This window comes from Pinus tabuliformis, chromosome 8, assembly GCF_031772625.1.
Source record: "Pinus tabuliformis cultivar Carrire ecotype Pingquan chromosome 8, CPIR1, whole genome shotgun sequence".
Lineage (NCBI taxonomy): Eukaryota > Viridiplantae > Streptophyta > Pinopsida > Pinales > Pinaceae > Pinus > Pinus tabuliformis.
This window is the reverse complement of record NC_142294.1, coordinates 1,921,268,486-1,921,280,566: the sequence shown is the minus strand read 5'-3', so window position 1 is coordinate 1,921,280,566 and position 12,081 is coordinate 1,921,268,486. Positions and strand designations below refer to the sequence as shown.

Below are 12,081 nucleotides of genomic sequence, written 5' to 3'. Positions count from 1 at the left end.
AGATAAAGAGACCACAATCAGGCATCTTTGCAACAAGGCTAAAAGCCTTGCGATAGAAACCATCGCTTCTAAGAGCACAAAAAAAATGGACATGACAAGTCTTTGGGTTGAAGAAAAAGATTTCATAAGGAGTCTGATAGATAAGATCAGTATCCTGCCAGCAGCGAAAATCTACAGCAACTTCAACAGCAATCACAGTCACAACTGGAAAATCCGACTAAAGCAGGATGACTTCAACAAGTGGCTCCGCACTAGCAACACCCACTCCTTGTTCTTTGACGGTGCCTCCAAATCAAATCCAGGAGCAGCGGGAGCAGGGGGAGTTATCTACAAACCCAATGGTGAGCCCTTAGTCACCTTTGAGTGGGGATTAGGGATCCTTTCAAACAACAGAGCAGAGGCTCTGGCGCTCTATCAAGGAATTCTTCAACTACAAATTCATGAAATCAAGAAAGCTGTGATCTTCGGCGATTCTGCTATCATTATCAGTTTAATGACTAGCAAACGAAAAGCCTCCAACATCTTCTTACAGCAAACCATCAGCAGATGCCAAGTCATGATCAATCAAACTCAGGATTTCCAATTTTACCATATCCTTCAGACCATCAATCGGGAAGCTGATAAACGCGCCAGCCAAGCTTGTATAAGACCAAAAGGAAATATCCTCTGTAACAACGAGGAACAATTCCAATTTCTTCCATGATTCCCATGACTTGTAAAAAAATTTCATATCTAAAGACTCACATCTTGCTCAGGGCGTACCCTGACCAAATCAAAAACAATCCCGAGGCTATCTGCTCCACGCTGCCGGAAATCCTCCCTTTTCTCCCTGCAGTCTCCTCAGATTTTTTGAATCTATGTTGCCCATGCAGAATCCGTGACCACCTCAGCACTCACCTCGTGATCATGTCCTTCACGCCTCTCTGTTTGCTTGCTACTTATACCAGGATGCATTCTCTTTACCCCCAAGCCTCCCTTCCCATCTTCACTTGTTCTGCGGCTCTTTTGATCGTTTCGGATCATTGTTGTTTCACAACGCTCTGTTTCAGTGACTGCCCCTATTTTACCCCCATCGCATACTCCTCCCTTCACAGTTCCTTCCTTGCCTGTTCTTACTTCTCTGCTTTTCCTGAGAAACGAAGGCCTCTGTTCTCCCCTCTCTATTTATATACCCCTCCGCTTTTTAAAGCAGAAAAAACGGAACAACAGAAAAGGAACAGTGGAAAATATAGCAAGAACAACGGAACAACAGAAAAGGCACAGCAGAAAAGGAAACGCAGAAAAGGAAACGCAGAAAAGGAACAACAGAAAAGAAAAACGCAGCTCCAACAAGTTCATCAAGCTTGAAGCAAGTCGGCGCCGACGACAAACCTGAAGAGTCCATTGCTCGACACATCAGCCACATTAATATAGACTGATGCTTTGTAAATGTTGTTATTTATTACTGCAGTTTGTTAGGATTTACCTTTGGTCTTTGGTTTTTAGAAGCCCAAAAGGAGGAATTTTGTTTAAGTTGTAACTCCTTCTTCCCTAGCTCTTCTTGGCACCTCGGCATGTATTTCTGGAGCTCAGTCTCCCACCTTTTTTTAGATTTATAATAGCAACCGAATTTGTCAAAAAAAAAAAAAGAGAGAATGATGATACAATTGAGAGTAAGGGGCCTACTTATATACCAAGCAGGTGCCTTTATGAACAGTCATGTCTCCTTAGACATGCCTCTTTGTTTAACTAATTATTATTTATTTACATATTACTATGTTTATTATTTATTATATATATTTATTATTTTCACATAAATTATATTCATAACATTGCCTTCCTCTTCAAAAAGCTTTGTTCTCAAAGCTTGTTGATGAAAGGGCTTGATCTCTTTTTCTACTACAAATGTCTTCTCGTCTCGGGACAGTGATCTTTATCAATACAGGTTGATATGATCCTTGGAGTGATAAATAAAATTGTCACACGGAGGAAGGATCTGGCCATTATAAATTAATCTTTTGTGAAATCTTTTGATTATTGGAAACATGTGATGAATTGTTATCGTTGAATTGAGTTGTGTGCACTTCAATATTTTTCAGAACATTAGTTTGTTGTTTATGTTCTAAGTGATACGGATTCGTAGATTGATTGAGATGTTTGTTCTTGTGATTCAAATGTAGATAAAGAGTTCTGTTGGTTTCCCTTATCATGTGTGTGGGAAGATTCTATTTTACTTTAGGTTTTGATGTCGTCGAATTGGTTACAAAATCTTCACTTGGAATTTTCTTCGTCTCAACATTTGAGTGTATTTTTTCTTTAACTGACATGTCTTCTTCTTGAGTTGTGATATTCACTAGATCGGTATTCATTCCATTTTCTTCAACTTGAATTTGTTTATTTGAAGAATTCAACGCTTCCTTCTCAATAAGTTGGTGTACCTTATTTTCTAATGACCTTTTGTCCTTCTTAAGCTTCTTAATTTGTGTTAATAATTTTTCACTATGGTCTTTAAGCCGAGAAACTTCTTCATTTCGATCAAAAACGATTTTGTCAATTTCTTTTTGCATGTTTTGTAATTTTTTTTATCTTCTTGAAAAATTACTTTTGAAATATCTTGTATGTCTTCTGGCGTTACTAAATTTGGCTTCAATGTAACATCCTGGAGTGTTAATTTCTTCTTCCTATAGGAAAATGTTAAAAACTTATTTTTCATATTTAAGATGAAGGATCCTAGAGTTTCCATCCAGGGTAAACCTAAAATAATGTCACCTTGATTGCTCCATAGGGTTTGAACTGAGAATTGCGACATAAATGTATAATCCTCAATGTTTAACTATAAATCGGTTATGTCATATTTTTTGTTGCCAAAACAGTTTAATTTTTCAATTATATTTGACTCTAAAATCATTAACTGGTTTGCAATTTAAGGCATTATATAATTTTTCTCTTCGGCAGGTGAGATAGCAATAGTGACATCTTTTCCCGCAATAGACCCTTTAATTCTAAATAGCACTGAAGCATAATTACGTAAAGTTTCTAGAAACCTTCTTCCCTTCATTTCAAGGTTAGAATCCATTCCTTTTTCTTCCATGGTTGACTCCCTTCGTTTTGTTGAGATGGACTTGGGGTTTTAAAGGTAACCCTTTTTTTGTCATAATAATCCTTCAAAACGTTTAATTTATTTTAGTCAATATATAATTCCTCCTTTTATGAGCCTTGAGAATGTCTTTTCCTGTTACTTTTTTCCAAAACCTTATTAAATATATTTCACTCAATAATTCCTTGTCTTCAAATGGTACTTTTTATAATCTCGATCGGATCATTTTATTATTTTTTATTTGTATATATAAAATGAAATAACTCCCCTTTTTTATATATATTTTATAAAAGGTATAGAAATCACTTTATATATATTTCAATATATAGCTTATGTTGAACCACTACAACGAAACTAAACGATGCTTTCGTACGAATTTAGTTTAACATCAATGTCCTAATTATTTGGTTTTGATATTGAGTTTTAACCACAGTTTTGAAATCGGCGGCCACAAATTTCAATTTGGCAATAGAAGTTAATGGCCTTTCAAAACTTCATTAGTTTGATCGATACTGCCTTCGAACTCGAAAAGTCGTGACCTATGACCCTTATCAAACACAATAGATTTCAATGACTCCACTTAGAAAATTCACTTCGGTCTCACAGTTATGAGTAGGAAGAGTAGTTCAGTTTGGATGGTGGCCATGCACGCAGCACCAGACGAAAGCGGTGGCAGTGGCAACGACAGACAGCGATTAAACTTAGTGCTTGCGGTGGCAACGACATGGCTGCAACAATTTAATGGTGACATCAGACATTTTAAGTCAATAACTGGGCTTGGCCGTTGCTGCAAACTTGCGTGCCTCGGGATTGCGAACTTGTATGGGTCATGCTACGGCTGCGATTGATAGGGTCGTTGTGCTATGTTGCGGTGGTGTCAATTTGCTTGCCCATTCTTTCGTTTTTTTTTTCGTGTGATATTTATGAATTTTTTTTCTTGTATGATATTTATGAAAAGAAATATTTGTTTTTTTATAAAAAAACATTATTTTGCTTTGTTTTATAAGTTTTTTGGAATATTTTTTTATTTTTATTTTTTTCTTTGATCTTCTTGATATATATATATATATATATATAGATTTCTTTATATATATATATATATATATATATATAATTCTTTATATATCTGGCTCTTTTTTTTCTTTTCTTTTTTCATTTTTTATTCTTTAAAAATGGCCAAGGGCCAATTACCGAAATTCGAGAAACTCCAACTTGTTTAGCGAAACACTTCAATCACGACAGCAACAAAGTTGACGATTTTTATGGCCAACTTGCCAAGGATCTAGATCAGAAGGCGCAGCGGTTGAACGGCCAGAGGATCGAATGGCTCTGATACCAAATGGAACGAACAAAGTTCGACCTTCAAGTTAAATACTCCAAAAGACTTGGAATATAAAGATATCCATTGGGATACAAGAATATATATTAAATGTATGAGTAAGAATGATGATACAATTGAGAGTGAGGGGCCTACTTATATACCAAGAAGACGGTCATGTCTCCTTAGACATGCCTCTTTGTTTAACTAATTATTATTTATTTACATATTATTTATGTTTATTATTTATTATCTATATTTATTACTTTTACATAAATTATATTCATAACAATGTGGATTTCTACAACTTAGTCATTATTGCAATAGAATACACTCTCATTAAGATTTTGGGATGGTGTTATGGTTAATGACCCCAACAATTGAAAAGGATCTTAATTCTCAATGAAGGTCAACCAACCACATTATCAATGTGTATCAAGGTCCCAACAAAAATGTATTGAGAGCCTGGTTTATCAAAGTCACCTTCTAACAATCACTGCATCTAGCTTATCATTTTCCAGGAAATGGAAGCTCTTCTAAAGGCACTGTTGGTCATGGTTAAGAGAGTAAAGATATTTGGATGTTGTCTTTGATCTCTTTTATAAAGATGGGCTAAGGCTGTTATCTATTTGTTGGAAATTGGGCCTGTTATTTGTATTGTCAACTTTTAACTTCTTTTTTATTGATGCATAAGTTCTTGACCTGAGGCCTCAAAATTAGCATGACAGAAGATCCACAGAAGATCCAGGTTTATTATAATTAAAACTTAATACAAAGATAATTTCAATATACTTGAAATAAAAATACTAGTGTGTTAAGCACAAATGTTCCCGATTTAATATGAAATAAGAAACACTTACATCAAGAACAATTGAAAATGAAGGGGTCACAATAAAATGCCTATTACAAGGAACTTACTAAAGACATAACAGTTCAAATATTTCAGTTAAAAAATACCTCTTTCAATGCAGTTGGAAAATGAGCAACAGTTCGTGAATAAGCACAAAGCCTCTCTTCTAAACCTTCATCAAAGATTATATTTTTTTCAGCAGCAGCAGCGGATGCAAGTTCCTTTATCAAGCTGACTACCTACAAAAATCACCAAGACATGAATTAGTAAATATAATTTACAATGATTATAGGTAAATAAGCAAAGGGCCTGGTGGGTTAGCTCAAGTGGTTGAGTGCTGTAGATTTAAACTTTAAAGCAAGATGCCTCATGGTCAAATCCCCAGGCTAGCTGTGTCTGTTGCCATGGGGCTTACTCAATGATCACTACAGGTTCAGTCACCATAATCAGGGTTGTAAGATTCCAAGGTAAAATTTCTGAATTTTTTTTTGTTTTGTTTTCTCAGTGAGAACTTTCGTCAAGCAAATCACAAACACTTTGCTGCAGGTGAAATATGTTTATGGCACACATGTCACATACACATTGAATTTCAGGAAAGAACTGACTTCGAATGACCACTGATAATTTATTCAAGTTCAGATTTTCAATAAAATCATTGACAGAGGTATTCTGGGCAGTTATATGCATTCACAGTTCTCAACATTAATGAAAATATACAGCAGAGAGTTGTATTATGGCACCTGGTACGCTTGGCTGCTAGCAGAAGTAAGAGAAAGGCTCCCACAAGGACGTGGACTGCTCAGAAATCTAGGGAAGGACAGCCACGCTAGATACTAAGCCATTCCTCCTTTATACGTTGCCCAATGAAGCCTCAGAAAGCATGAGCACTCACACACAGTCCCAGGTTGACTGAATAGAAAAGTCTGTTGACTCGTTCTCCTTGTGTGCTATAGGGAATAAGCTAGCACAAACAGAAAATGCCCACCAGTTGTATTCTGTTCACGGCAAGCATGTGAGAGAGAGGACTCGGCCCGGGTTTAACTATGAAAAACTCTCCTTTGTGAACAATAGTCACATCCCAGCAAATATATGTAACTCGGCTCTCTGAGAATGGGGTAATTTGTTCCTCAAAGTTTCGATTCAGTGTGGGAATAAGTAGTTCGACCTCCAGTAGTAATGAGACTCACGTTCTCATGCCCAGAACTTAATCTTGTCACTTATTTTCCCAAGCTCGAGCTCCAGAACAGTCAATAATCTGGCCTGTGAGGAAGTGAACTCGTTTTCCTTCAAATTGAAGTTAAGTTGCATGAAACGGGGAAAAGGGTACAAGTTTCTGAAACGGGCACGGGTATGAAACGTGACCCCCCCCTCCCCCAAAAAAATTTGGAAATGGGGAAACGCGATATATATATATATATATTAGAATTTAGGACATTTAAGAAATGTCATGTGCAATCATAAAGCATACATAATACATTATAATTTATTACATTTAACGTTTAAACATTATGATTAAAGTTACATCACATTTACTCATGAATGATCACATAATGAAAATAGCAATATCGGATTATCCAAAATCAACCTTTATTATATATCCAAATCTCAAAATCAGCCTTTATTATATACATGAGGCTGCAACTACAATAAAGACTATGAGGCTGCAAGAACTATAAAGACAAAAGACCACTGCTCTCTTCCTCTTTTCTTCTTTGCTAAAATCGTCTGTCTCCAAGAGAAACGACTTGCTCAATTGTGTGATGAGGGAATGAGGCAAGAGTCTTATTATAACTTGAGAGAGGCATCTAGAAGCATCAACAAAATATTTTATTCACCCAATCAAAAATTAGAACCAAAAAAAAATTTTTAAAAAAACAAACAAACAAAAAAACAAAAAATCGCAATATGAAGTGGAAACTCGTTTTTGGCCGTACTTGCCACGTTTCCCCAACAGGAAACTTGCCAATACGACCGGAAACTCATTTCCAGGACACACGGTACGTGTTTCTGCTTCGTTTCCTGGCTAAAACAGACCTGGGGGCAACGTTTCCTGCAACATAGGATTGAAGCCTGTAACTTTAATGGTCCCTCCTTTCATGCCCAAGACTTCCAAATTTGTTCATGGCCATCACCTGTAAAGAAAATTTATGAAAAATATAACATCAGTGAAAAAAATCAGCTAAGAGTAAGAACACCTCACTAACTCAATATTCACTGAAAATGTTTTACTTCATTGAAGCTCATGGTCAAATCTGAGTGGTTTCACTCTCAAATCCAAACTAGGGTGTCTTGTTTCAACACCGAAGTCTGCTATACGGCTAGGGTTCCAAAACCCTTGGTTTCTCCTTCAAACTCTCTCCAAGATCTCTTTCTCCAAACTCACAAATGCACTAATGAAGAGAGTTTCCTCACTTTCCTTCTTTTATGAGTTTAGGGTTGCCTTTTCACCTTCTCTTTTTATTAAATTAGCTTTTATAAAGTTAAAGTGACTTTCACTTGCCTAGGGAATATCACCCTTTCTCCTTTTTTAGATTTTTATAAGGTTTTCCTTAGGAAATTTAAGTCCCCCTTTATTAAATATTTCCTCGCTTTAGCCAATGGGAACCACTTTAGGCTAGCAGACTTTGACATAACTTATAAGCTTCCTCAGTGGTCGGGGACAATACAGTCCTCCCCACCCAAGATTGTTTGTGCTCAAGCAAATTCAATTCAGTATGTTTGAGCACTTGTTCACCCTCCTAGATAGCATCTTCTACAGGCAAATCTTTCCACTTTGCGAGGAACTCCTTGATTGTCTTGTTCTGTGGCTTCCTCTCCCTTGTATCTAGGATCTTCTCAGGAACCAAGGTCAATTCCCTTCCTCATCCAATCGCAGGAGTTCTATGGAAATAACAACATGCTGCCCCAAGTCCTTTTTAAGGCGCAAGAAATGAAAGACATTGTGAATTTTGCTGCGAAAAATTCTATTACTGCAACAACTGATTTATGTTACTTACTTATTTTCCAATAAGTTATTTACGAAATCCCTTCAGTAAATATTAAAATAAATTCTACTAGAGATATCACACCATTATACAAAAACAAATACACGCACAAGAATCAAACACATCAACACAGTTATTTTTGGACAATTGTCCCCAGAAAAAACCCAATGTGGGAAAACCGATGCAGCAGAGAAAGATTTTATTAATCAGCTTTTCTTGAGTACAACTAGGGTGCCAAATTGGCTCACCCAACAGAGATAACCACATGGCAGTAATACCATAAAATCCTTTGGTGCTTCCCCTAGGCTCAACGTCAGTCCAACTAGCCTTTGCACAACTACGTCAGCACTCTGCCTCACTGTGTCAACACTTGACCTCTCTTTGTCACCCACGAAGGCCCTCCAGTCACTGTGTCTTTCTGATTGGCTCTGCATATTCCTCTCTGATCTCTGCGCTGGCCCTCCAACACTATCCCGCCTCTCTATTATGTACTCGCTTCCTCTCACTGCAATCCAGACCTCAGAGCCCCGTGGTGCAAATGTCCCATTCTTCTGTCCATAGTTCATTCAAATCTTTGTCTCCATTACTGCCTATCAGTGCCATTGGTAATTCTAATTGTAACTTGTACAACCTGTTACTTCTTATTTCAATCTGCACTCTCTTTTTCCAACTCGCGTGTTTGATGTATACTTTCTCCTTAATGAAGAAAACGTCATAGCCCTTGCTTTGAAGTTATGATACAGAAAGTAAGTTCATCCCCAGTCCTGACACATGCAGCACATTGGTAGCTCGGAACTGCTCTCCCATTTCTGTTTGAAAAACTATGGTACCCTTCCCTACTAGAGTCCACTTTGCCTTATTCCCCATGGTGATTTGAAAATTCCTTCTTTCCTCCTGATAATCTGAGAAACATTCCCGGATTCTTGTCATATGCCAGGAGGCTCCACTATCTATATACCATACCTCTGATGATGCAAAGCTTGTTACACAAGCAACTTCTTCTTCCAATCCAGAAGCCAGCATAGAGAAATCGAAATATCAATCTCTTGTGCAATTTTCTGAAAATCTGCACGAGTCTCTTGGCGTGGATGCCTCTGCATCATGATCTTGACCCATAATTGATTTTCCCTTCCTGTCTCTAATTCTTTCCTTTGATACCATGTGAAAATTCTAATACTGCAGCAACTGATTTATTTTACCTACTTATTTTCCAATAACTTATTTATGAAATCCCTTCAGTAAATATTAAAATAAATTCTACTACAGATATCACACCATTATACTGAAACAAATACATGCACAAGAATCAAACACATCAACACAATTATTTTTGGACAATTGTCCACGGAAAAAACCAATGTGGGAAAACCGATGCAACGGAGGAGGATTTTATTAATCATCTTTTCTTGAGTACAACTAGGGTGCCAAACTGGCTCACCCAACAGAGATAACCATACGGCAGTAATACCATAAAATCCTCTAGTGCTTCCTCTAGGCTCAGCGTCAGTCCAACTAGCCTCTACACAGTTCTCTGTCTCACTGCATCAGCACTCTGCCTCACTACGACAGCACTTGGCTCTCTATGTCACCCACGCAAGCGCTCCAGTCACTGCGCAATCCAGCTGCCTCTGTGTCTTTCTGATTGGCTCTACCTCTGCCTATTTAATCTCTGCATTGTCCCTCCGACACTATCACTGCCTCCTCGTTATGTACTTGTTGCCTCTCACTGCAATCCAGACCTCTAGTTCAAATTTCTCAACAAACCCTGCTCCAAAAATCGAACTGACTGGTCTCCCCTGGTGTATCTCCAACTGACCCTCAAGCCTCCTCTTATACTTTTCATGTTGATGAATCAACGGCCAAGATTAAGTCCCTAATCAACGACTAAGATTAAAATAGACTTGATCTTCGTCCCTTAGAAGCTTCTCATCCTTATATTTATTAACACCCATTAATATTTTTATTTTACTAAGTTTAGACTTAGGAACTTATTAAAAATATTAATTATTTTAATAACTCCTCATCCAGATGGAATTTTCCAAAACGATTTCTGGTTCTTGGAGATCTCATGTGCTTTAGCCTCTCCACCAATTTTCATGGCTAGGGTACATCCGATGCTACCCCAAATCAACACTCCCTCTTAGCGAGGAATGTGCTCTAGTAATGCTCCACCACTGAACATTGCCTTGATCATCCGGCACCGGTACCTGTGTTGATGCTTGGCTTGTTGCCCAACATCCTCTACACTCTACCTCTTGTACTGCCGCCCATGGCTTCCACCATTGCCACTGCTACATCTGTACTACAGCTCCCTCTGCATCCGTGTTGTTGTTGGTTTTCTCCCAACACTGCATCTACACTGCAACTCTCTCTCAAATGTTGCATCATGCTGCACTGCAACATCTGATACATACACATTTTTGCTACTAAAATGGATTCTTTATCATCCCCATCTTCTCCCTGAAATAAGCAAACTTTGTTCTTCTCAGAGCCTTGGTAAGGATATCTGCCTTGATCATCCGGCACCAGTACCTGTGTTGATGCTTGGCTTGCTGCCCAACATCCTCTACACTCTACCTCTTGTACTGCCGCCCATGGCTTCCACCATTGCCACTGCTACATCTGTACTACAGCTCCCTCTGCATCCGTGTTGTTGTTGGTTTCCTCCCAACACTGCATCTACACTGCAACTCTCTCTCAAATGTTGCATCATGCTGCACTGCAACATCTGATACATACACATTTCTGCTACTGAAATGGATTCTTTATCATCCCCATCTTCTCCCTGAAATAAGCAAACTTTGTTCTTCTCAGAGCCTTGGTAAGGATATCTGCCACCGGTTCTCCTGTAGGAGTGTAGCTCAAATGTAAAGCTCCTCGTTGAACACAGTCTCTGACAAAGTGACACCGAATACCAACGTGCTTTGACCGATCATGAAATATTGGATTCTCAGAGAGCTTGATGCAACTCTGATTATCACACATGATTCTGGTCGCTTCCATCCTCTCCTGAATAGGTTCACAAGCAATTTTCTAAGCAATATGGCTTCGCACGAAGCTATGCTAGCGGCCATATATTCTACTTCAGCTGAGCTCAGAGCTACGGGTTTATGTTTCCTACTACAGCAAGAGGTCATCCCCGATCAAATGTTGAAACAATACCCAAAGGTACCTTTCCGATCTATTGAACTTCCAACCCAATCTGCATCCGTGAACCCACTCAATCTGATATCATTACTTCTGGTGTACAAGAGTCCATAATCGACTGTTCCGTGTATATATCTAAGAACATGTTTGACTGCTGCACAATGAGCCCTCTTCGATTCCACCATGAACTGACTAAGTGATGAAAAGAGATCTTGGGTATTGCCCAAAATCCCCTTACATATATAAATCTCGAACCTGGGCCTATGGTTATGGCCCATTGAACCTAAACGGAAGCGTTTTACTTCTCATTTTGTAGCGTGGATCTTTATAAATCGGTCATCCTTTAATGGGATTCTAAATCACCATTGCCATCATTAATACAGGCGTAATGTTTTGAAAACCCGCGCCATACACATCAATATATGGGTTTAAAAATAATACAACCGCACCGATAAGCCTCGGCGGTCCACCTCTCCGTCCAACTCCATTTAACACGCTCTCCGCTGCGCTGATCTGATTAATCGGAATCAGAGATCGCCAGGACTACATGTCAATTGATTTATTTCCCGATTCCACCGTTGCTCCACAATCAAAACCGAGTTCGATTTACCGACTGTATTTCAACGCATTATAGTTCAGATCTGACCGCTGTACTAGATCCGATCTAATACAAAGCCAATACATATATTCACGACTTCTATTAGAA

General features: G+C 38.3%; 1 protein-coding gene across 1 annotated transcript in view; it reads right to left on the bottom strand.

The window, feature by feature from the left end:
• Positions 1–12,081, bottom strand: part of LOC149244187 (nuclear protein) — a 152,029-nt gene that overhangs the window by 44,761 nt on the left and 95,187 nt on the right. The window contains exon 4 of the mRNA XM_089374757.1: positions 5,352–5,483. Coding sequence (XP_089230883.1) covers positions 5,352–5,483 — 132 coding nt within the window. The remainder of the gene's footprint in view (positions 1–5,351; positions 5,484–12,081) is intronic.